General features: G+C 36.7%; 1 protein-coding gene across 11 annotated transcripts in view; it reads right to left on the minus strand.

Annotated features, from left to right (window-relative positions):
• The window catches only part of Afti (aftiphilin), a 142,388-nt gene extending 114,723 nt beyond the window's left edge, over positions 1-27,665 (minus strand). For 3 of the 11 annotated variants that reach the window (XR_010948905.1, XR_010948904.1, XR_010948906.1), the window contains exons 1-5: positions 27,199-27,665; positions 26,647-27,139; positions 20,937-21,886; positions 20,099-20,677; positions 19,746-20,028 (exon numbers count right to left, since the gene is read on the minus strand). Coding sequence is in view for 8 of the 11 variants with exons in the window: in XM_067760825.1 (XP_067616926.1) it covers positions 19,746-20,028; positions 20,099-20,677; positions 20,937-21,886; positions 26,647-26,821 (1,987 nt within the window). In the remaining 3 variants the exon portion in view is untranslated. The remainder of the gene's footprint in view (positions 1-19,745; positions 20,029-20,098; positions 20,678-20,936; positions 21,887-26,646; positions 27,140-27,198) is intronic. The other 8 variants (XM_067760825.1, XM_067760832.1, XM_067760828.1 and 5 more) reach the window with 8 other exon arrangements.
• Positions 27,666-27,935: the final 270 nt, after the last annotated feature.

Genomic DNA, 27,935 nt, shown 5'->3' on the forward strand with positions numbered 1-27,935 from the left:
CGCTTGTAGATCCTCAGTAGATCCCTGTACTCGTCCCGACACGCTTAGCTTTCCGCGGTCTTTGCGAGCTTAAACATTTCTTTAACCTGTCTTCTTAGAAGACTCAGCTCATTGCTCCACCATGGCAGCTTTGCTTTTCCTTTGAATCTTCTTAGAGGGCAAGCAGTCATAAGCGTCCTTGTTAGGAATTCATTCGACTCCTCCAGTTCCTCTACATTAGTAACCTCTTTGGGTTGTCCCAGTTTTGTTGACCTAGGGTTTCTAAAGGTTCCTCCCTTCTCTACCCTCTTTAGGGGGATGTTGAAGCTGATATACGCATGGTCGGAGAAGGATGGTCTATCAAGAACCATCCAATCATTCCTTGATATATCACGCTCGGAGCTCAATGTAATATTCAGAACATTGCTGGATGTTGGCCCCAATGTATGTAGGGACATTTCCCCTGTTGGCTATCTGCAAATTGGTTTGCAGGATGTAACAAAACAGAGATTCGCCTCTCTCGTTCGTATCTGCTCTTCCCCACGCATTGTGGTGCGCGTTTGCATCTGCGCCTATGACCAACCGCCCTTTGCGCCCTTCCTCCTGTACTAGCTTTTTGCACTCCATCGGTGGGACCTCCGCAGCATGGGCCATGTAGCAGGACGCCAGGATAAATGCCTGCTTATTCTTTTGCTCAACGGCCACCGCTACGAGATCCTCAGTGGTGTAATTAGGCAGCATATATGAATGCAGCTGTTTTCTTACCATTACTACAGCTCGCACCCGTCCTTCCGTTTGCGCGTAGTAAACGCCAAACCCGCGCGCGCTAAGGATCAGCGCCACGTCAAACGAACCCTCCTCAAGGGTTAGGAGTTCGCTCGACGCCACTTTACTGTGTTGGAGGTTTATCTGTAGGACTCGCAGCACCATTGGGCTGTTTGTCCCCTCCAGCACCTTCGTCTTGACGTCGTCGTCCTCCCCTTGCCCTTTTGGTTTAGAGTATTCGAGGCCCCCTTCAGCCTCTCGTGACTGTTGTGCAGGGTGTTCCTCTGTGCGAGTCACAGCACCATTTAGCGGTTGGTCCTCTTCTAGCACGTTCGTGGAGACGTCGGGGACCTCCACCTGTCTTTTTTTCCTTAGGCTTTTGAGGTCCTTTTCGACTTCGCCCACCTCTAGCGCGTTAGGGTTTTTATCCTCGGGACTTCTTTTCCTGAGTCGCATGTAAATTTTGCCAGTGCCAAAGGACATTTTACCAAGCTGCGTGTACAAAATATCCTCCGCCTGCTTGTTTATTTGGAAGATGTAGAACTGACCATCCTCGGTAGGCCGAGATACAGTAAGTACCTTCCAATCCTGTGCCGGTATGTTCGGATTCTGATTCTGCAGAAGTCGCAGTGTATCCTCCGACTTCATCACGCATGATATCCATACCTTAACTTTTGGTACCGTGGGGATTTGCGCTTTATCCACCACCTCAAACAGCGCGTTCGTGCCTTGCTTTTGGAGGTTTGGAACCACTTCCTCCAGCCACTGCAAGCTCGCGATGTTGTCGCACGCTATCATCTTCACACCGTTATACCATCCCCCCGAATCAAAGGTTGGAAGGGGCTTACTTGGTTGTTCCCGCATCATCTTAAGCCTTAAGCTAATAAGCTCCCTTTCCACAGATCTCCAGCTTTCAGTAGTCATTTGTCCGAAAGGACTGCTACGATCAACCAGCGCCACAGTCAGTGACTGCTTTGCCACATCACTCATCTTCTCGGGAAAAGCAGGAGTCTTAGTGTTATCTCCCTTTGGCACCTCCGAGAAAGCCGGAGTCTCAGCGTTAACTCCCTTTAGCGCCTCCGAGAAAGCCGGAGTCTTAGCGTTATCTCCCTTTGGCTTATCTCCTACTTCCTTAATTGTAACTTCCCTCTGACTCTCAGCTTTCGAGGTAGTTGCTACCTCGCTATTGGAGCCCATCTGTCTTACAGCTTTGGGCCTACTTGTCTTGTCTATGCGACTGCCCTGCGTCGCGGCTCTAGGACTGGGTCCTTTCTGCCTCTTGAAAGCAGGCTTGTCGCCTTCCGCCGAACGTTGCCTCTTCATTCTGCCATTCGACGCTTCTTCCTCCTCGTACCGGTTGCAGAACCGAGGGTTTCTCGTAGCAAACCTTTTGAACTGCCTTCGACCTACTTCTACCGCTTCATGGGCCCATTCCAAGCGCTCGATCTCCACTTCTGTTGGGTCGACCACTGCTCCCAAGCGTTGAACAATTCTTAGTGCTGCACGGTACTGCGAGAGAGCTCTTTTACTTCCTCTGCTCCGTACCCTTCTCCACTCTTCTACTTCGTTTTCATTTGTGTGCTTCTCCAACACGGAGTTCATTGAATCAGCACTACTCTCGCTCCCCGTGTCCGACGCATCGCTTAATTCGTATTTGTCGTCCTTGGATTGCGACTCAGTCCTCCTCTTTACATCGTCCTTATTACAGTCAGTTAATGAGTCGTTCATCTTGGTCGTACGACCACCTGCCCGACAAGGCGGGCTCAGCGGTCCAGTATTATATACGGGGAAAGAACCGTCCGCCACAGCAGCGCCTCTTGCTGTGGTTAGGCCATTAATACTTCCCGAGGTGGCCCGGTATCGGGAAGGCTCCGTTCGAATACAGCCGAATTTATCCCCTGGCTGCAAATCGTCCAATAGGCACGGTCCGCATAACACCCTGGATTAGGGGGTTGGCAGTTCTTGGTCACCGACAGCCCGCCGCCCTCGTATGAGGCGAAACGGCGTAGATGTCAGTCCTAACCAGCTCCGCCTCATAGTCGGGCGCTATGGAGTTCGGCTAAGCCCTCACACCAACGACAAGGTGCCTACCCTAGTGAGGGTTTATGGCCATAAGTCGAACTAAAATTTACCAATCCTTGTGAAATTTGGTGTGTGCATAGATTCTATGACGATAACTGTTTTCTGTGAAAATGGGCGAAATCGGTTGAAGCCACGCCCAGTTTTTATACACGGTCGACCGTCTGTCCTTCCGCTCGGCCGTTAACACGATAACTTGAGCAAAAATCGATTTATCTTAACTAAACTTAGTTCACGTACTTATCTGAACTCACTTTATCTTGGTAAAAAATATGGCCGAAATCCGACTATGACCACGCCCACTTTTGCGATATCGAAAATTACGAAAAATGAAAAAAATGCCATAATTCTGTACCAAATATGAAAACAGAGATGAAACATGGTAATTGGATTGGTTTATTGACGCAAAATGTAACTTTAGAAAAAACTTTGTAAAATGGGTGTGACACCTACCATATCAAGTAGAAGAAAATGAAAAAGTTCTGCAGGGCGAAATCAAAAGCCTTTGGAATCTTGGCAGGAATACTGTTCGTGGTATTACATATATAAATAAATTAGCAATACCCGACAGATGATGTTCGGGGTCACCCTGATCCACATTTCGATCGATATCTCGAAAACGCCTTCACATATACAACTAAGGGTCACTCCGTTTTAAAGCCCTCATTAATACCTTTAATTTGGTACCCATATCGTACAATCACATTCTAGAGTCACCCCTGTTCCACCTTTATGGCGTTATCTCGAAAAGGCGTCCACCTATAGAACTAAGGCCCACTCCCTTTTAAAATACTCATTAACACTTTTCATTTTATACCCATATCGTCCAAACACATTCTAGAGTCACCCCTAGTCCACCCTTATTGCGATATCTCGCAAAGGCGTCCACCTATAGAACTAAGGCCCACTACTTTTTAAATAATCATTAACACCTTTCATTTGATACCCATATCGTTCAACACACATTCTAGAGTCACCCCTGGTCCACCTTTATGGCGATATCCTGAAATTGCGTCCACCTATAAAACTATGGCGCACTCCCTTTTAAAATACTCTTTAATACCTTCCATTTGAAACCAATGTCATACAAACACATTCCAGGGTTACCCTAGGTTCATTTTGCTAAATGGTTATTTTCCCTTATTTTGTCTCCAAAGCTCTCAGCTGAGAGTACTAATGTAAAATCACAATATTTCTAAAACGTCAGATACTGTGATCGCTGGGATGGTGGTAGCATGCTCCGCCAAACACACTGAAGGTCTTGCGTTGAAATCCGGCGCAAGGAGACATCAACAACTAATAAAAACGTTGTTTCAATTAGAAAATAAGTTCTTCTAAGCGGGGTCGCCCCTTGGCAGTAGTTTTGCAAACACTCCGAGTGTATCATGTAGGTCCCGTCCCTCCGATTTGTGGGACAAACTAAAAAGAAGCACAACGTAAATTGGAAGCGAAGTTTATGCTAACAACTCCTCAAAGGTAAATCATGCCAAGTATTTTTTTTAATAGCGGCTCCGCTTCCTGAGGGTTTTCAAAACAGTTTGATCAGTGCGACATCCAGCGACACCTTTTGCCAAAGTAAAATCATATTTTAGCAAAATATCAGCTCTTCAAAGCCCTGGAAAACTTTCCATATGCATAACGCCCAATTTGTAAACATATTTTCAGTTAACCATAGATATATGTATACTTACATCGTTTATTGGGTCAACTTCATGAAATAAAAAATGGAAAAAATTTCGAAACGAAAAATACAATCTCCAACATGTGAATAAATTCGCCAACGCAAAAATGTATAGGTTATGGGTATGTGGAAAACCCAAAAACTAATTGGCTGGCTATGGCATCGTTAGGACTAAGGCGTTATCTTCTTTTTTTTATTTTCTTTTTATCTCATGATCTATTCATACACGAAGGAACTTTGCAGTCGTGATCAAACTTTGGTCTCACAATTTAAGGCATTTACATACGTACCACTTTCATTGCATACAATGAAAAATATTTTTATTTACTCACAATCATAAAAATTTATTTATAAATGATGAATAAAAAAATATCGCCAGTTCGACTCCTGAGTGGAATGTCACCATATCTCAACTGCTTTTTCGAAAACGACCTATCTCAAAATGTTTCGAAATTCAGGGTTCTGTCGAGTAAGGGTGATATTCCACTTAACAGTGAACTTATAACAACACCCTTCATTCTATATTTGATCTTAAAAATTCTAAAACTATTGAATTTGTTACATCTGTAAATAAATTCGGCATATTGGGTCTAATACAACCACCTTGTACCACCGCACAAAGTTTGTTATCCACAATTGCACCTGCTCCAGCATCTCTAAAACCCATATGACTTCCCCTACCTTTAGCACAAATGATTGTGTTTGGTAGAATTACCCATGTCTGAAAACTTGCATAAGAGTTCTGGCATTCATCCTTTTTTATTATGGACACTGTAGTAGTTAAGAGAATATCTGAAGGAGTAGGAGGCATTTCATGTAAAGTTACCGCGCCCCATCCACTAACTTTCATATCCATTCCCGGTTTTAATACGGAATCACAAAGTTCGACTTGTTTTACTGTCTCAGTCTCTTGAAAAGATATATCCACTTTAACTACAGCTATATCCATATACCGCGATCCTTGAGTAAATAAACGATAATGAATTATGCTATGCGCTTTGCTTTGTTGCCCCATTCCTTTGTTTAATTGACGTACATATATCGACCATACCAGCTAGAATGTCGATAGTGCTCGGTTGTTCCTCGAATACGCAACTCGCAACTGTAACCACCGATTTCATAGTGACTAAGGTACCAACGCAACTATATTGCTCACAAATAAATATTGATACAGAATGTGCGCTGTCCTGCATTCTTATACCTACGCCATTTACAATGCGAAATTCCGCATTCGTACAGGATAAACTGCAGCATAGAACGGCAAACAGGATCACCAAATAAATACGCGAATTCATTTTAGATTAAGAACTTTTACTACACTTTTTAAGTATGAAGTACACCGAGATGAATTTTGTTTGCGCTATTTATACCTAATTGAATCATGTGAATAAAAAATAAGCAACAATTGTCAGTCTAAGTTTCAGGAATTTCAAATAACAACAATACTCTTAATTAAAATCAAGGCAATACAATAAAAAATCTTATTTGTTTTCACTCACACAAGCGTTTATAATGACATTTCCATATAAATATTCTGTTATAGGAGCCTAATAAGCCTATTTAACTAATAACTTTAATGGAAATTTTTAATTAGTTAAGCAAACAGATTCATATCTACGCATATTCCGGCGAAATAAAATGAACGTGACTTTGACAAAACATTTTGCTATACTTTCTAGTACTTAATTGTTTTTTATACTCAGCGTGCTTTGCACACAGAGTATATTAACTTTGATTGGAAAACGGTTGGTTGTACAGGTATAAAGGAATCCAGATAGATATAGACTTCCATATATCAAAATCATCAGTGTCGAAAAAAAATTTGATTCAGCCATGTCCGTCCGTCCGTCTATTCGTTAACAGGATAACTTGAGTAAATATTGAGATATCTTCACCAAATTTGGTACACGGCTTATCTTGACCCAGAATAGATTGGTATTGAAAATGAGCGAAATCGGATGATAACCACGCCCACTTTTTATATATATAAATTTTGGAAAACACAAAAGACCTGATTATTTAGTAAATAATACACCTAGAATGTTGAAATTTGACGTGTGGACGGATATTCATTCATGATAAAAATTTGAAAACAATTTTTTAAATCGGCGTGGCACCGCACACTTGTGATAAATCAATTTTACAAATATTATTAATTATAAATCAAAAGCCGTTAAACCTATCGCAACAAAATTCGGCAGAGAGGTTGCCTTTACTATAAGGAATGCTTTGAAGAAAAATTAACGAAATCGGTTGAGGACCACGCCCACTTTTATATAAAAGATTTTTAATAGGGTCGTGGACGAATAAAATAAGCTATATCTTTGCAAAAAAGAGCTTTATATCATGGATATATATATATATATATATATATATGGATTTATAACAATAAATAGGAAAAACTTTAAATTTTGAAAAATGGGCGTGGCACCGCCCCTTTTATGACTAAGCAATTTTCTATGTTTCGGGAGCCATAACTAGAAGAAAAATTAACGGATCGTAATGAAATTGTGTATCTAGACATATTCTCTTTATAGCAGAAAATATTTGTAGTAAAAATGGACGGGATCAAGTTTAAAAGGGTCGTAGACTAGAATAATAAGCTATAACTTAGCAAATAATGGTTTTGAATCAATATTTCGCTTATCATGTTTTACTGTAGGAGGAAATAGGGAGACATTTTTTTTTAAACGGGTGGTGCCACGTGTTATGTAGAAAAGTAATTTATCTGAAATGAAATGTACAATTGAAGGTCACGCTGAGTATATAATGTTCGGTTACACCCGAACTTAGACACCTTTACTTGTTTATATATATATATGTATATTTGCACAGTTGAATTGATATGTGTACAATGATAGTATTTCTTGTGAATAAATACAGAAAAGTACAAATGATACACTTAATTAGTTTTATCTGTTTCCAACCCGCTAATTGTTTCTATTGTCTATTGCCAAAAAACCAGATTTGGGAGCAGTGCACGGAATTATGAAGAACAACAACACTGCTCGAACTTAAATGGGTTGACGTAATCAATATCTTTCGTTAAGTGTTAGTAAGGCGTTAATTTGATGTGGATTTAAACGTCTGCTGTTCTTTTACATATTCGTAAAACTAGCCTAAAACCGCGTCCCATTCCGCACGATATGCCAAGATATGATCTTGAAAAAAGTACCGAGACCGTCAAGAAAATAATCTTTATCGCGAAATACTCGCAGTTGCTTAGATAAGCACACGGTGATAAACAGAGGGAAGGATATAGGACTTCTTAAAAAAAGAGGATCCAATACTCTCCTGAAATACTTTTTTTTATTTAAGGGTCTTGAAATAGTTCCGAAAACAACGAACAGATCCGGGGATAGTCAAAAAATATTCTGTGTCAGTCCTTCCGATGTGATTCCCTAAGCAATCGTGTAATACATTCGAAAACCATCTTGATACTATATGAAGTTAGTCCCTAAAAACTCTCGACGATATTATTACGAAAGCAATCCAGAAACGGATGCGAAATAGCCCCAAGAAGATCTCGAACACAGTCTCTATACGGCCCCGAAATAGTCCTAGAAAAATTTGTAAATAGTCCCGTAAATGTTCCTCAAATAATCCCGAGACGGTCGTTTAATAGTCTCAAAGTATCTAATCTATAAACAGTCCTAAAACGATTCCGAGCACAATCCCTATATAATCATAAGGTATTCTAAAAGTAGACCCGAAAATATTCCATACACGGTTTCGAACGTAGTTCCGATTTCATCCTGAAAAATATCCCAAACAGTCTGGACATAATCTGGGGAGTACGGAAACGGTCCCGGACCGAAATTGTCCTCTAAGTAACCAGAATACACAATCTTTTAGACTAACATCTATATAAACCGTGAACCGAGCATACATATGTATATTGTGACGAATATTGGCATCACTAACCGATACTAAATAAATAATCACGCAACAATAAGAAACATGAAGCAGCCACTGGTGTACATAAACAAATCAATCATCATTTACACACATACATACAAGGCAACGAAGAGATACTCACAAACACATGTAATCATCAGCCGAAGTATTTACTCACACAAAGGTACACACGCATATGGCTATGGAAGAGGCGTGGACTACAGATATGCATGTTTATAGCTGGTAACTAACCAAGCATGACATGCAACTGTTCTCGAAACAACTAGATCTTGGCGTAGCTACCTTGGGTGGCACCCGGTGCGGAAGTTGGTGGTGTCACCCCATCGAAAGTAAAAAGCAATAAATTGTCATGGTTCATTTATTATTTATAATATTGAAGAAATAACAAAACACAATAATAACTAAGCCAGAAAAGGAATTGGTATACAATTAAAATTTCTCCTTTCTAGCTTTGACAGCTGCAAACTCAACAATTACTTCATCGAAATTTATATTTTGTACTGCCTCGTGTTCGATGGCTAATATACCAAGGTTGCCCGTAAATAGTTTTTTATTAATTTTAATTTACTGTAACTTCTCTCACATGAAGCTATGGACACGCAAACCGTCATGAACAATTTCAGTGCAATCATGAGATTAGGAAGAGATTCTGTAAAATCCGATTATACAATGAACTTTAAACAATCTAGAGACACCCAGTCAGGAACCGTAAAATTAGCGGCTTTTAAGTGTCTTCGCAGTCTTGGTATCTCCAAAAGTAATTCGGTTTCTGAGACCTCATCATAAAAATCAGTAAATTTAGATGTAGCTAATTTCAGTTCTTCAGTATTCGCCAAAAGAAAAGCATTAGATTGTACGATCTCGAACAATGAAGCTACATCTTGAAGAGACTTCGATCTTGGTTGGAGTTCAACTCTGAATCGGTCAAGACATTCCAACATATCATTTTGAAGTTCCTCTTACAGTGTGAGTCCTGCATAGCTGGCCATCTCACCAACCACCCGTTTTTTACGCCGAAGTCGTTTTTCTGTTGGAATATCGTAGTCTTCTGATTTTTTTGTTGCAATCTCTATTGCCTCTTCCACAATGTGATCCCGTTTTTCTTCAATATAAAAACGGAGTGCCTCTATTTTTGTAGCAGTTTCGTCAACAGTCAAGCCTTTACTTTGCAATGCAATTTGTGCAGCATTTATTTCCCGAAGAACATCATACCAGAAGAAAAGATAACATAATAAAAGAGTGTAATTGCACATAGTAGGCATGAGGTTTTGTGCAGCACCTCTGGTGTCTACATTTTCTCGTCCATCACATAACTCCTCAATCGCGTCTACAAGTCCTTTCAAAATTATCTGCTAGTGCTTTTACTGCACGGTATAATTTGCTGTGTTTCATAAGCGCTTCCCAACGGCTAGTGGAGGCGGAAAAAATAGAAAAAATCGTCTCTACCGTTCCAAAAACGCATGATACATTTTGGGCAAATGAAAGTTGACCACACAAATTAATCGATTGATCAATACAACCAATAAAAATTGCTTTATTGTTTTTTGTTTTAATAATTGACTGTACTCCCATTCTCTATTTTCTATTTTCACATAACGTATCACTTCAGACATTTGGTCAATATTTGAAATGTCAGGTGTGCTATCAAACATGATACCAACATATTTCGCTGTTTTAATTTCGTTGACAAGCTTAGTTTTTACATGGTTTGATCATGGTGGAATCACCAGGCGAAATAAATGAAAAAAGTAAGAACGGGACTGTCTTCGGCTGTGCCGAAGACTTCATACCTTTCATGAATGGGGCTGAACAATAATCTTATCCCGTTCGTAACCTCCGAATAATCGGATGTATAAGATAAGAAATATATAGTGAACAGATCTGCATACCTTAACGATTTTTAAGATAAATATAAAATAAAAAACAGGTAGGTACTTTGTGTGAGGATGCAAAGTTTCTGGTTTTTTGTGGTCTGCGTGTAAAAACTATGACTGCGAATCACGTATTTCAACAATATATGACGTAAACGTAACTATTTGATGAAATTTGATGAATTTTGAAGCTTCTAGCCGTAAAAAGGGGGCAAAAATTGAGTTTATATGGGGTATATAATATATATACCACCGATCTCTATGATTTTTTCAGACAACAATATATGCTATACACGTAAGCATTTGGTGAAATTTGAAGCTTCTAGCTGTTAAAATGGGGAAGAAATTGCGCAAAGTTTCTTATCTGAACAATCGGTTGTATGGGATATATACTATATATACCACCGGTATCTATGATTTTCTCAGACAACAATATATGCTATACACGTAAGCATTTAGTGAAATTTGAACATATCTAAACAATTTTTAAGATAAATATAAAATAAAAAATAGGTAGGTAATCTGTGTGAGGATGCAAAGCTTCACGTTTTTTGTGGTCTGCATGTAAAAACTATGACTACGAATCACGTATTTCAAAAATATATGACGTAAACGTAACTATTTGATGAAATTTGATGAATTTTGAAGCTTCTAGCCGTAAAAAAGGGGCAAACAAGACAGTTTATATGAAGTATATAATATATATACCACCGATCTCTATGATTTTTTCAGACAACAATATATGCTATATACGTAAGCATATGGTGAAATTTGAAGCGTCTAGCTGTTAAAAAGGGGCAGAAATTGCGCAAAGTTTCTTAATTGAACAATCGGTTGTATGAGATATATACTATATATACCATCGATCTCAATGATTTTTTCAGACAACAATATATGCTATACACGTAAGCATTTGGTGAAAGTTGAAGCTTCTAGCTGTTAAAATGGGGAAGAAATTGCGCAAAGTTTCTTATCTGAACAATCGGTAGTATGGGATATATACTATATATACCACCGGTATCTATGATTTTCTCAGACAACAATATATGCTATACACGTAAGCATTTAGTGAAATTTGAACATATCTAAACGATTTTTAAGATAAATACAAAATAAAAAATAGGTAGGTAATCTGTGTGAGGATGCAAAGCTTCAAGTTTTTTGTGGTCTGCATGTAAAAACAATGACTACGAATCACGTATTTCAAAAATATATGACGTAAACGTAACTATTTGATGAAATTTGATGAATTTTGAAGCTTCTAGCCGTAAAAAAGGGGCAAAAATGAGAGTTTATATGAAGTATATAATATATATACAACCGATCTCTATGATTTTTTCAAACAACAATATATGCTATATACGTAAGCATTTTGTGAAATTTGAAGCTTCTAGCTGTTAAAACGGGGCAGAAATTGCGCAAAGTTTCTTATCTGAACAATCGGTTGTATGAGATATATACTATATATACAACCGATCTCTGTGATTTTTTCAGACAACAATATATGCTATATACTTAAGCATTTGGTGAAATTTGAAGCTTCTAGCTGTTAAAATGGGGTAGAAATTGCGAAGTTTCTTATCTGAACAATCGGTTGTATGAGATATATACTATATATACAACCGATCTCTATGATTTTTTCAGACAACAATATATGCTATATACGTAAGCAATCGGTGAAATTTGAAGCTTATAGCTGTTAAAATGGGGTAGAAATTGCGAAAAGTTTCTTATCTAAACAATCGGTTGTATGAGATATATACTATATATACAACCGATCTCTATGATTTTTTCAGACAACAATATATGCTATATACGTAAGCAATCGGTGAAATTTGAAGCTTATAGCTGTTAAAATGGGGTAGAAATTGCGAAAAGTTTCTTATCTGAACAATCGGTTGTATGAGATATATACTATATATATAACCGATCTCTATGATTTTTTCAGACAACAATATATGCTATATACGTAAGTATTCGGTGAAATTTGAAGCTTCTAGCTGTTAAAATGGGGCTAAAATTTGCGAAAATATATATATATATATATATATATTATATATATATACTATATATACCACCATATATATACTATATATACCACCATATATATACTATATATACCACCGATCTTTATGATTTTTTCAGACAACAATATATGCTATATACCTAAGCATTCGTTGAAATTTGAAGCCTCTAGCTCTTAAAATGGGGCAGTAATTACGAAAAGTTCCTTATCTGAACAATCGGTTGTGGGGGATATATACTATATATACGACCGATCTCATCAATTTTTTCAGGCAACAATATACGAAAGTATATGGTGTAGTTTGAAGCTTCAATCTGTTAAATTAGGTAAGATATTACAAAAATCCTCTTTTTCTGAAAAATCGGTTGTATGGAGGATATATGCTATAGTGGTCCGATCCGGTCGGTTCCGACAAATGTCTAATCGGACACCCAAATACACCCGCTCACCAAATTTTATCAAGATATCTCAAAAATTGAGGGACTAGTTTGCATACAAACAGACAGACGGACAGACGGACATGGCTAAATCAACTCAGCTCTTCAACCTGATTATTTCGGTATACTTAATGGTGGGTCTATCTATTTTCCTTTAAGGACTTACAATTTTCGGTTTCGTGACGAAATTAATATACCATTTCATTTTCATGAAAGGTATAAAAATAGGTAGGTAATCTGTGTGGGGATGCAAAGCTTCACGTTTTTTGTGGTCTGCATGTAAAAACTATGACTACGAATCACGTCTTTCAAAAATATATGACGTAAACGTAACTATTTGATGAAATTTGATGAATTTTGAAGCTTCTAGCCGTAAAAAGGGGCAAAAATGACAGTTTATATGAAGTATATAATATATATACCACCGATCTCTATGATTTTTTCAGATATATTGCTATATACGTAAGCATTTTGTGAAATTTGAAGCTTCTAGCTGTTAAAACGGGGCAGAAATTGCGCAGTTTCTTATCTGAACAATCGGTTGTATGAGATATATACTATGTATACCACCGATCTCAATGATTTTTTCAGACATCAATATATGCTATACACGTAAGCATTTGGTGAAATTTGAAGCTTATAGCTGTTAAAATGAGGCAAAAATCGCAAAAAAAAATATATATACTATATATATATATACTATATATACCATCAAATATATATTATATATATCACCGATCTCTATGATTTTTTGACACAACAATACATACTATATATGTACGTAAGCAATCGGTGAAATTTGAAGCTTATAGCTGTTAAAATGGGGTAGAAATTGCGAAAAGTTTCTTATCTGAACAATCGGCTGTATGAGATATATACTACATATACAACCGATCTCTATGATTTTTTTAGACAACAATATATGCTATATACGTAAGCAATCGGTGAAATTTGAAGCTTATAGCTGTTAAAATGGGGTAGAAATTGCGAAAAGTTTCTTATCTGAACAATCGGTTGTATGAGATATATACTATATATACAACCGAATACGTAAAGTATTCTGTGAAATTTGAAGCTTCTAGCTGTTAAAATGGGGCTAAAGTTTGCAAAAATATATATATATACTATATACTATATATATATACTATATATACCACCGATCTTTATGATTTTTTCAGACAACAATATATGCTATATACGTAAGCATTCGTTGAAATTTGAAGCCTCTAGCTCTTAAAATAGGGCAGTAATTACGAAAAGTTCCTTATCTGAACAATCGGTTGTATGGGATATATACTATATATACGACCGATCTCATCAATTTTTTCAGGCAACAATACGTGCAATATACGAAAGTACATGGTGAAGTTTGAAGCTTCAATCTGTTAAATTGGGTAAGATATTACAAAAATCCTCTTTTTCTGAAAAATCGGTTGTATGGAGGATATATGCTATAGTGGTCCGATCCGGTCGGTTCCGACAAATGTCTAATCGGGCACCCAAATACACCCGCTCACCAAATTTTATCAAGATATCTCAAAAATTGAGGGACTAGTTTGCATACAAACAGACAGACGGACAGACGGACATGGCTAAATCAACTCAGCTCTTCAACCTGATTATTTCGGTATACTTAATGGTGGGTCTATCTATTTTCCTTTAAGGACTTACAATTTTCGGTTTCGTGACGAAATTAATATACCATTTCATTTTCATGAAAGGTATAAAAAGACAGAAGATGTACGCTATCTGAAACGTAGGGTTGTATTTTCTACGGTCAGAAGATGGTAGAATTTTTTCCCGCTTTGAAAAAATTGGTGTAGAAAAATAAATACCTTGCTACGAAAACTATTACAGAAAGTGCTTTTTTCATCATTCAGCCACCTACCGCAAATGAAAAACTGAATACAAAGGACCAGTGCGAGTTTACATTACTTTACTTCTACCAGGCATGCTTAACGAACGAAACGATATCATTTCGTTACGATAATCAACGTTAATAAACGCTACGAAGTCACTTCGTTTCGTTTATTAACGTTAAGATCGTCAAATTAACGTTAATTTAGCGTTCTTAACGTTAATAAACGAAACGAAATGACTTCGTTTCGTTTATTAACGTTGATTATCGTAACGAAATGATATCGTTTCGTTCGTTAAGCATGCCTGACTTCTACTTTAGCAAACTGACCTCAACTTCAACTGTAGTTGAAACGTTCATTGAAAAAACGGACATAAAAGAAACATGAGTTAGTCATATATTGTAGGTATGCACGTCAGTTATTTAGTTGAACTTTTCTGCCTTTTGCGGAACTTAAATGGGTTTCGGGTTCGATGAAAAGTTTTACAAATGTTTTTTAAATGTATTACCATCCCTTAAAATTCTTTGACATGTTCATCTGCTTTGTTGATTTGTCGTTGAGAGTCGGGAGTAAACGGTATGCTCCTCCAAATAAAAATAACAAATTTAATCAGAAGATGCCCCAAAATTTCTTGACAGTTGAATTCATGATGTATCACTAATTTTACCAAGTTATTATTTACCAAAATATGTCAGGGCATATACTAGCCCAGCGCCAGTCGGCTTAGAACCAGAAGATGATGTTGTTGTTGTTGCATTAACGATAAAGACACTCGCCGAAGGTTTTGGGGAGTTTTATCGATGTTGATGGTCTTTTGCCAGATATAGATCCGGTACGTTCCGGTAACAAAGCACCATTCAGGTACTAGCTCGACCATCTCGGGAACGATTAATATGACCACAATAAACCTTCTAGGCCATCCCGCCTCCCCACCCCTCATAACGAACTTGGGGTCACCAGGGCCTCGCCTGCTAAATATATGTATGATTCATTCATATTTTCTCGCGTATGTGAGGTTGACAATTGGTTTGCAGAAGCTCTGAAGCTATAAAGCTTTGTATCGCGCTTGTCAACCCCTTGAATCCCAGGACCAGAAGATGCTGATCCGAAGCGAGCTGGATTCATATATTCTAAATTACAATCCTTAAGTGTAACATACATCTAATCTTATTGGTCTGATTTTAGGGCAAAACAGCAACAATGAGTTAAAATTTTTTGTATTTTCAAAATAAGGTATAATACGACAATTGTGGTGCTCTTGTAGGAATGAGAAAAACATTCTTTGAAAGTCTTCACTAGCACTGTGCAGGGGAGATCCTTGGTTGATTACGACGTGAATGCAAATAGTTTGTTTCAACAAAGACCTGTTTCAATTTTTTTGAGAACAAATTAAACATATATAATGAAAACATCAAAAATATGGTCATATTAGTTTAGCACTGCCTTACTAATGGAAGCCAACATCATATGATGCATATCTGTAATTAAATCCAGTAAAGATCCAGCTATATTCACCTAATAGTTTATGTGAAAAAAAAATGCAAAAACCAACACTTTTTGGGGGACAACATTGGTGAAAAATTCTCAGATAACCGAATGACAGAACAAAGAAGAATTTAGATCGAGACAATTGACGGCTTACTTCACCTGGTTATTCCATCATGGGTTTGATAGAACATTAATGAATTCATTCTGTATGTCTGCTAACAAATATGATACTTTTGAAGTTTTATCTTCCTCCAATTTCATCACGTGTTCTTTCAACACTACATCATACTTTGACAATAGTTTTACTAATTCCAAAAAATTGCCTTTATTTTTAGTCTTGTCCTTCATCATGTCCACGAAACGCCAAGTTTTGTTTAGTCAGAAATAAAGTTATATCCAGTAATCTAGTTAAAAGTAGCTTCCACTTCTGTCTTTCTATATCCATCAATTGCAAAGCTGCATCATCTATTGTTTTATTCAATTTTAGTCTCATTTCTAAAGTTTTCCATTTCTCAAGATTTTGTAGATGTTCATTTGAACATTCGTGATCAGCTACTTTCTGATTTAATTTCCACCACATTTGAAATGCAGTCGTAAATGTTCCCGCATTGGTATTATTGGCCACAGCAAATAAAAGATAGCAGAAACAGTACAGGTTATTAGAGCTGATGGAATAAACCGTCCATGACCGTAGGATTTTTTCACCATTAGGCATAATTTTATAAAACTAATCTTTTGAGAGATGACGAGCGTCACCTTTTATTTTGGTTCCGTGTCTAGAAACAGTAACAAATGGTCCTTCTTTGTTTTGGAAATATTCACTTCCTTTTTACTTCCTTTATATTTTTTATTATTTCAATGCGAACATTGTAAGGAACAGGAATACTCCATTCTGACACATCATTTAATTGAGGAAATGGTTCATTGGTAGCAATAATTGTACTGCTACTATTATTTTCAGCATCTTCTTCGTTTGTGTTAATTAATTCTATACTGTCAATGTTGCTTCCTGAAGATGAGCTGATATTATCTAAATCAGACATACTCTGAGCTACATCCAATCTAGCCTGTTTGGGTTTCCTTTGCTGAAATCCACTTTTCCTTTTGGATGTATGCACTCCCCGGGGAATATTTCACTTGATGTTTGTTTCTTACACTAAAACAAAAAGCCAGTTGTTATGGTCTATAATGTGAGAGTATTTTCTCATAAACTAGTTAAGCAATATGAAACGAATTTACTAAAAACTTTATTGAAAAAACAAGAAATAAATTAACTAGACTAATTAATTAGTAAAATTATTCGAATAACAAGACTAGTAAATTATCTTACCTGTAAAATATTCGATATGAATCAATTAAACTTTTCAATCTTCACAACACAGCATTTAGGTTTCTAAAATATATATTTTTCTTTTTATTATCTATCACTACAGCAGACATGCTTAACCAACGATTCGAGCATGCCTGCACTACAGTATATGCACGTTTAACAATTCACGCCAACCAAACGCAACACACTTCACGAAACACATGAGAAATATTGCAACTGAGACGTCAAGCATCGCGAGTGTGGGACGGGGAATCCTCTACGACAGCCTCAGGCTCTTTTGCGGGAATCACCGTATTATACATAGAGCTGAGATAGTGCTAGTGTGGGAATCCTAGAAAGACATTTTTGTGCTAGCGATTTTTTGTTTGTTTGTACATTGTTCTTAAAGTTGAGACACCCGGTGCGGCACGCCCCCACCGCCCTCCCACTTTTGCTATGCCACTGCTTAAGCACGCTATTGGTTGTAAAGTATAAGTGTTATTGTGAAGTACTTTCAAAGTAGTCTAATAAAGACCATTTTGCCTTATTGAATATTGGAGTTATTTATTCAACAGCTTAGCGACTCGAACGTTAGCAGAAGGTTTGGTATAAGCGGAATTTCCCTAACTTCGTTACACTATAAATAAAAAATATATTTTAGGAAACGTGATATTTCGAATATCGAAAGCTATAATCTAAATTTTGAAGGTTAGCTTCGAAAAAGTGGGAAATTAATTATTTGCTTATGAATCAGTAATTTCAAAAAATTGATTTAGTCTAGTACCCAGCGCTGTGCAGAGTAATTAATTAATTAAATTATAGCTCTAGCTTAGACAAAAAAAAAATTTAAATAGAAAAACAGAAAAACCGAAACGGAAATTAAAAAAAAAATATGTATAAAAAAATCCAGATTTTGTATGAATAGAGATAGTAAATACCAATATTACAAAGTGAACTGGAGTTTAAAATATTAAGCACAAAATTCCGCCATTCCTTTCTAGTCGGTTCGTCTGAATGGTCGTGCAGTGTCATCCTTGGCTCAACTGCAATTTTTCGGGCTTTATTGGTTGAGCTAAAAATTTAAATGTGCCTCAAGGTTGGCTTCTGTACTCCTAACAGGAATCAGTGAATTTATAATTGATCGCATATTGAAATATTTGAAAAACCTGGCGTGGTGCCATATAAAAACCAACTCGCTTTATATATAACGTATCGTAACGGAACAGTGATTAACACATGGCAACCATGGCAACAGGCCATATATTGGAACTTAAGATAACTCTCGAAATTATAATGCAACTAACGAACAAATTATGGTGTATAAAAGACAACTGATTGCATATATACTTTATGCTGAATAAGCAGCTCGTTTTACATACTATGCAATACTTGAATTGAATTTCACTTTTTATCGTGAACATGGAAAAAAAAATTAAAAACATTACTGATTTTGTGACTGGCGTGGTGCCATGTCAAAACCAACTGAATTGAAAATACTTTTGGACAAAAATCACGAACAAATTTTAATGAAATTTAACCCTGTTAAAAGAACAATTACAAAATTTAAAGAACTTAATACTAAACCGCAAGCTGCTACACATGGTTCTTGCCTCTATGGTATTACCATTGTGTACCAGCGGTGCCAAAATTACATATATACTTTGGAAAGTTATTCTAAAAATTAAACATTTTTAATATTGTCGGAATATAACCTGGTAACCTGATTTATGAGAATCTAAGAATCCCTACCACAGAAATCAAATCTCAAAAAAAAAAAATCTGAAAACCGTCAAATTTACCTAGAGATATTGCTACTAGCATACGAAATAGAGAAACGCGGTGAAATGATTGCGTTATTTAAACTTGCACACATTTAGTACTGCAAAGCATTTAAATTTACGCAGCTTTTGCTTTTTACACACAGTTGAACATTTAAAGAACGAAGCGATTTCCATGCAGATTGCAAGTACATACAAATAAAAATTAGATCAATTTAAAAAGCGTTTAAAACATAAACAAAAGACCATATGTAGTATTGGGAATTTCGAACAAAAAAAGTTAATAATAATTTGCATTTGCGTTTGTAGATTTTGACCAATAACATTAAGGAAGATATATTAGATATATTTGATTGTAAGCTTTAAAAGTATAAGTGTATTGCTTTGTATTTAATCAACCCCAATAGCAGGTTTCAATTAAGTAAATGAAGTGAAAAATATTTTTTTCCTGTTAGATTTCACATAAAATTTAATTAAGATATACAAATTTGCACTGAAGACTAATATGGTGAAACTGGCTATAAGCATTCTACTTAGCTTTGTAATCAAACTTACCGTCAAGTGGATTCACTAAATCGCCACCTCGCCAATCAAAATCAACTTCAGGTACATCCGTTTTAATAGCATAACTACTATTATCTGTATTAGCTGCGTATGTAGTTGTGCTAAAATGCATTGAATCTGCGGTGACGCCTGCATATGCTGCGCCACTACCACCACTGCTGGTAGATATGGAATTTGGAGTGTTGGATGTTTCTGGTTTCATTGGCTTTAAGGGATTGAAGCTAAGATTGGCAGCAAAACGTGGCATTGATGGATTCCAATTCTCTCCAAAGAGCTATATATAATATAAATAACAATTTAATAACAAAATTTATTAGTTTACCCATTGCAATTTTTGATCTTACTATATTTCGCGAATCAATGCCAATTGAACGTATAAGTGCATGTCGCATTTCCGATTGTGGCCACTGGAATTCTAACGCTTTTGCAGTTTCTATTGACTCAAAACGTAGTTTTGTATCTTTTGATTGTAGACCGGGTAAGGTTTTCACCAATTTTGTTTCTTTTTCGGATTTGGAATCGTTGCCAGAAACTTGATCATTCGTAGATGGAAACATTTGTTTTAGCACTGTCCCCACGCTTTCACATATATTACCACTGCCCACAGTTGGTTTATATGTATCTGATTTAGAAGAAGTATTAGCTACTTCCCATGTAGGTGTGTCAAATGTAGCACCTTCAAAGTCACCAAAGTCATAATCGTCATCGTCATTTTTTAACGAGTTGACCTCTGGTGATGTCAAACTTTCTGCAACTTCTGTATTTTTTGCGGTGTTGATATTATTATTTGTAGATTGAATTAATGCATAAGCTGTTGATATGTTTGGAACGGCAGTAGACTCTGTTGTTGGGGCTGTGCAAAAATCATGAAAATCATCAAAATCATCATCATCATCAGAAGCAAAAGCGCCAATATCAACAGTCTGTAGTGAAATAGAAGAAAACATTAAATGTTGGGAATATTATATTAGGCGGAATTCCATTTTCAAGCGACCAAGAATAGTGTTGAACCCATTATTGATTTAGATGAATTTTGCAAAAAAAATGTATATGACAATAGTTTCATGTAACTTCTTGAAAACAAAAATAATGAAATTAAGTTGCTGAGATAAATTTATCCCAAACAAAAGGCAGGACATCATTGGACGATTTGGAATGGAATTACCCATTAAATAAAGTTACCTCGTCTCCCTTTTCCGCATTCTCGCTATTAACAACTAAGTCTACAACCGTGTTACTTGGGTCCACTGCAGTATCCACATTACTAGCTGATTTTGTATATTCCGAAGCCGACGCGAAATCAGCAAAATCTACAGGCTCCTCATCACGATTTAAATTGGCAACTGTCTTATTTTTTATATCATCGATAATATTGTTATTATGATTTGCAAATTTATTCATATTTATATTCTCTAAGATTGACGTTCTTTTGTCTGTTTTTATTGTGCTTGAAGAAGACGACAATGCATCTGCGACATGAATTGCAAAGAAATCATCAGAGCCAAAGCCATCTATATGCGCGAATTTTGACGTCGGTGAAGAGAGCGATTTACTTGATGAGTGATTACAATCTTCGTCGCTGCTATCGTCTGCTACATCTTCTAGTAACACATTATCAGCTAAATGCGATGGAGAATTTTGTTGTGAAATTTTAGACAAATTACTTAAGTTTCCTTTTAATTCTTGCTTACTGGCTGAGTTACAGACGTTATCATCAGTTTCTTCCCCCACTGTAGTTGACATTTGTGGTTGAGTAATGCGAGACGAGTTTGTAATTTTGGTATCGCTAGAATAAATAGTAGTTTGCTTATTGTCGACTTGAACTTTTTGAGTTTGCGCGTTAGTAGTCTCTTGTATATTTTTAACTTCCTCCCCACCAGAGTCAGTGGCTTCCGCATGATCTCTATCTGCGTTAACTGCTTTTGTACTATTATTATTGTAGGTTTCGTTTAATTGAGTTTTATCTTTTTCTTCCTCATATTCTGATTTACTCTCGAAAGACGATTTGAGTAGTGGTGGAGGTGTAATCGGCACAGTTCCACAATCTTCGAATATGGGAGGAACATCCGTGAAGCCACTTGTGGTGGTTGAACTCAGTTCGAACTGCAATGGTGTGTGCGGTAATGAAGACACTGGAATGCAGGAAACATATTTTATTAACTATACAAATATTGCAGAACAAAATAAACTGAGATCATATAATCTGATCTTACACAAACGTATTTTTTAAATATACACCTTAACACCACTCCTAGAAGTTGGGAAAGGAGAATGGTTCCATTTTGGTAGGGCAAATGTCACGAGGACCGTTAGATAGAAGGATTGTACTGCGTCCTAAACGGTCCACTGAGCTATTCTCTGGAGCCTCATCCCTGCGAAAGTAGTATCAGCAAAAGCTTCTAGATCATATGCCTAGTTTCTTCTTGTGGGTTTTAAAATTCTCATATTTCTATGGGAGATTATTCTTGGCTTTTTATCCCATTGTGTTGTACCGTGTAAAGGTGACTTTATCTGCCGCAAGATTGTGCATTCCAACCAGATCCAATTCGTTCTGCCTAAGCTATATTCACAGCGGATTCCGCTCTCTGATAGCCCTTGCAGGATTTAATCCGCTACGAGAATCTACAGAAGGGGTGACGGCACGCTACCTGTGGGCTCCCTTTTGTGGTTCTAAGTGGTACGTCGTCGTCTCCAACTGCGATTTTTGCTATTCTTGTCGGAAGTAGAATCTTGTCAAATTCTGACGCCGCTGAACCTTTCTTCTCTGCTGTTGTTGTTGTATTAACCATAAAGACACTCCTCGAAGGTTTTGGAGAGTATTATCGATGTTGCTGGTCCTTTGCCCGATATAGATCCGGTACGTTCCGGTTAAAAAGCACCATTAAGGTACTAGCCCGACCATATCGGGAACGATTAATATGACCATATTAATTCTTCTAGGTCATCCCGCCCCACCCCCTGGTTCCACGAGGAACTTGGGGTTGTCAGAGCCTCGCCTGTTAGATATGTGTATGATACATTCATATTTGTAACAGGATTCCCCTCGGGTAGGTGAGGTTGACAACTGAGTTCCGGAAACTTTAAAGCTATACAGCTTTGTTTTGTTCTCATCAACCCCTTGAATCTCTCAAGCGCACTATCGCCAGCTGTAGTGTCAAACACTCTCTCTATGTCGAAGAACGAGCATAGGACTATTTCTGCAAACTTTGCATTTCTGTGACGTGCGTAAAGCTGGCAGACCCAAGTGCTCAAAAGTAAGTTTAAGTTGATTGAGAATTAAGTGCATTTTAGGTGCTATTTAGGGCCACAAAAGATAACTTAGGTGCTCATTTGGTTTTCGAGATATTCGCAAAAAAGTGTGGGTCTGCTAACTTAACGTCAAGCTAGCAGACCCACAATTTAATTATCATTTTATTTTAAATAAAAAATATATCAAAATTAGGAGCTATTTAGGTGTTTTTAGGGCCGCAAAAGATAATTTAGGTTTTCATTTAGTTTTCGAGATATTCGCAAAAAAGTGTGGGTTTGCTAGCTTAACGTCAACCTAGCAGACCCACAATTTAAATTTCATTTTATTTTAAATAAAAAATATTCCAAAATTAGGAGCTATTTAGGTGCTTTTTAGGGCCACAAAAGATAATTTAGGTTTTCATTTAGTTTTCGAGATATTCGCAAAAAAGTGTGGGTTTGCTAGCTTAACGTCAACCTAACAGACCCACAAGTTAAATTTCATTTTATTTTAAATAAAAAATATATCCAAATTAGGAGCTATTTAGGTGCTTTTTATGGCCACAAAAGATAATTTAGGTTTTCATTTAGTTTTCAAGATATTCGCAAAAAAGTGTGGGTCTGCTAGCTTAACGTCAACCTAGCAGACCCACAATTTAAATTTCATTTTATTTTAAATAAAAAATATATCAAAATTAGAAGCTATTTAGGTGCTTTTTAGGGCCACAAAAGATAAATTACGTTTTCATTTAGTTTTCAAGATATTCGCAAAACAAGAGTGGGTCTGCTAGCTTAACGTCAACCTAGCAGACCCACAATTTAAATTTCATTTTATTTTAAATAAAAAATATATCAAAATTAGGAGCTATTTAGGTGCTTTTTAGGGCCACAAAAGATAATTTAGGTTTTCATTTAGTTTTCAAGATATTCGCAAAAAAGTGTGGGTCTGCTAGCTTGACGTTAAGCTAGCAGACTCACACTTTTTTGCGAATATCTCGAAAACTAAATGAAAACCTAAATTATCTTTTGTGGCCCTAAAAATCACCTAAACAGCTCCTAATTTTAGTATATTTTTTATTTAAAATAAAATGAAATTTAAGTTGTGGGTCTGCTAACTTGACGTTAAGCTAGCAGACTCACACTTTTTTGCGAATATCTCGAAAACTAAATGAAAACCTAAATTATCTTTTGTGGCCCTAAAAATCACCTAAACAGCTCCTAATTTTAGTATATTTTTTATTTAAAATAAAATGAAATTTAAGTTGTGGGTCTGCTAACTTGACGTTAAGCTAGCAGACTCACACTTTTTTGCGAATATCTCGAAAACTAAATGAAAACCTAAATTATCTTTTGTGGCCCTAAAAAGCACCTAAATAGCTCCTAATTTTAATATATTTTTTATTTAAAATAAAATGATAGTTAAATTGTGGGTCTGCTAGATTGACGTTAAGCTAGCAGACCCACACTTTTTTGCGAATATCTCGAAAACTTAATGAAAACCTAAATTATATTTTGTGGCCCTAAAAAGCACCTAAATAGCTCCTAATTTTGATATATTTTTTAATTAAAATAAAATGATATTTAAATTGGGGGCCTGCTAGCTTGACGTTAAGCTAGCAGACCCACACTTTTTGCGAATATTTCGAAAACTAAATGAAAACCAAAATTATCTTTTGTGGCCCTAAAAAGCACCTTAATAGCTCCTAATTTTGGTATATTTTTTATTTAAAATAAAATGAAATTTAAGTTGTGGGTCTGCCAGCTTGACGTTAAGCTAGCAGACCCACACTTTTCTGCGAATATCTCAAAAACCAAATGAGCACCGAAATTATTTTTTGTGGCCCCAAATAGCACCTAAAATTCACTTAATTCTCAAACAACTTAAACTTATTTTTGAGCACTTGGGTCTGCCAGCTTTACGCACGTATTTCTGTGGCCAACTGATACAGTGCATACCCTGCGTGTTCAATAGGTATTTGATTTCTAGACTTTTTAACTAGATCTGGCGTTATATTATTTTTTCTATTGTTTTCAGATCAGAGGATGTTAATTTGATCAGCCAGAAGAATTTCGACACGGAGTAGTCCTTTTCCGTAATCTTGGTTGGGAAGATCAGATTTAGCCTACACTAGCCTAGGCTAGCGCGACTTTCTCATGGTATTTGTTAGATTTAGGATTTAACTAAAGTCTACCATCAATTGTCTATTTCACTGCGCCATCGCTTAATCGGGCGGCTTCAGTTTGTCGGAATAATCAAGGCATTGCCTCCATCATATTCATTCAGGCACTTGATAAGTGGGCTGCTAGCAAGACGTATGCTCTTCCTTCTTCTGCCCTTCTTAATCATCTCAATAAAAACTGTTAGCAGTACGTTTGGCCTGGTTGAAGAAGTTGTGCAAGGTTTTTTCGCTGAAAGTTTCTGCGATCACCAAATATTGCTAGTGTTCTTGGTTTCCATTAGACGAATTTAATAACAATGCTTGAGTAGTTGTGACTGCTGAACAGGCTGAAGCTTTTCGCCGAAAGTTTCTGCGATCACCAAATATTGCTAGTGTCCTTGGTTTCCATTAGACGAATTTAATAACAATGCTTGAGTAGTTGTGACTGCTGAACAGGCTGAAGCTTTGTTACAACAACCATTTCTTGTCATACGTAAAGCAACGGACGCTTATCTTGACGTATAGTGCAGAGATAATACCAAGCAGATTCTAGAATTCAAATTTAAGTAAATAAATAAAAAATAAATAAAAGGCGGGTTAACCTCGGCACAGGTTTTTGGCCGAGCTTGACTTCCAATTTGCGACATGCTGCCTACATGTTTTAACTAGACTTCGCAGGGCAGACGAGTTTTTACTGAGAAGATTTTCATGGCATAAATACACTTAGGCATTTGCCAATTACTGAGGGGCCACCCCGCCTGGAAAAACTTGTTTCTAATTGAAAAAACTTGTTTCTATATTTCTGATGTTCTTTTCCGGTGCTCGAACGCAGCATTTTCCGTGAAGTAAGCGAAGCACTCTAATACCACCCCACGGCGGTCACTAATGTATTCCACCTAAAATATGGGGTTGGCCGGATATTTAGAACACATTTTTTTAATATTCATGTTTTACAAAATAGGCTGGAATTTTTTAAATAAACGGAGTAATGTCTGGTTAGACGAATTAACATTCATCCGACGACGCTTAAAATGGACATAATTGTTCTCCACCATCTATAAAACTATCTTCTGTAAATATATCTACACATACAATTGTTGTTGTTGTTGTTGTATTAACGATAAGGACACTCCCCGAGGGTTTTGATGTTGATGTTTTGCCGAATATATATCCAGTACGTTCCGGTACCAAACGCCATTTAAGTACTAGCCCGACCATCTCGGGAACGATTAATATTAACATTAAACCTTCTAGGTCATCCCACCCCCACCCACTAGTTCCATGAGGAACTTGAGATCGCCAGAGCATCGCCTGCTTAATATGTGTATGATACATTCATATTTGTGGCAGGATTCCACTTGCGTAGGTGAGGTTGATAATTGGGTTGCGGTAGCTCTTGCGCTTATCAACCCCTTGAATCCCAAAGGAACTCAAGGCTTGTTAGAACATATACATTTGGATGCAAAAATAATCGAGAAATCAAAAATATTTCTTTTGTTTCTTACCATCTCCATTTGTTTCATCCTCATTCATATCGGTTACTAAGGCGAATTCACCAAAACCATCATCATCTTCTAGCGCCAATGTAGGCGGTAAACCGGAATCATCGTCCTCTTCATCGAAATCAATTGGAGGCGGTGTATTGCAAAGGAGCGGTGGTATTGTAGGCGCACCTGCCATTTTTTATTTTTATGCTTTACAATTTTCTCACTTTGATGTGTTAATACTCGTTATGCCTGAAAAATGCATACCTATATATCAAGCAAGTTATTGTAGTGTTGAATTTCAAACAAAATTTTTTTTGTAATTGCAATTAATGCACAAAGTGTAAGTTGTCGAGCTCTCCGTTTTCTCAAGCGGTAGTAAATGCGTCATCACTTAATCACTTTAATATCACGCTCAACTTTTCGCGTTTTGGCCAATCGGTAAGGGGTAGTGCAGAGCTGGTTACACAGAAGAGTACATATTTTTGAACCAAGCTCGAGTCCGACTGTGTGCCTAACCAAGAGACAACGTAAAGTAAAAGTAATTATATTAAAGGCATCATATTTACTTACATAAAATGTTTGTGGCCCTTAACTGACCGTTTGTGTACCAGAAATTACACATTCAAGTGGTTTCAATATCTTTAAAAGTGTTTTGAAGGCCGATAAAAACATTCTTACCAAAACATTTTTACCAAACAAATAGATAAACAGCGACTTCTATGTATATAACACACACGAAACTATTTGTTATAACACCAACTTATACTTAAATTTACTTTACTTTTTTTGCATTTTCACATTTACACGACGTGCACCAGCTGTGCAAGGTTTTTTTGTGTACCTGTAGGTGCTGTAGAACCAAACAATTTTCTTATCTTGCGCCACAAACTCTTGGCTTAATCTAAAGCGAATACAATTATTAACTAAATGTTATATTTATGCGTACTTTAGGCTTCCAAATTGTTATTTAAAACATTTTTTGTTTAAATATTGTTGGCAAATTTTAATTTTTCTGACGTTTCCTATCTCGTAAAATTTTTTTCAAGTATGCTAAAAAATTGACACAAAACGTCAAAATACTTCTTTGTGCTGCCAGATTTGTGTTTTCGGCATAAATTTTTTGTAACTCTTGAACTGTTGTAACTTTAGACCGAATACACTTCTCAGAAACATATAAGGTACAGTTCCCTACTTTAGTCACAACTTCTAAACCTCGCCCAAAAATATTAGAAGAGCCAAAGACGCGTTTTGGGTTCAGTACCGGAAAGGAAACATTTTACTTCTGCAGCCTTTAGTCACGGTTATGA

The sequence above is a fragment of the Eurosta solidaginis genome, chromosome 1 (genome assembly GCF_040869045.1).
Source record: "Eurosta solidaginis isolate ZX-2024a chromosome 1, ASM4086904v1, whole genome shotgun sequence".
NCBI lineage: Eukaryota > Metazoa > Arthropoda > Insecta > Diptera > Tephritidae > Eurosta > Eurosta solidaginis.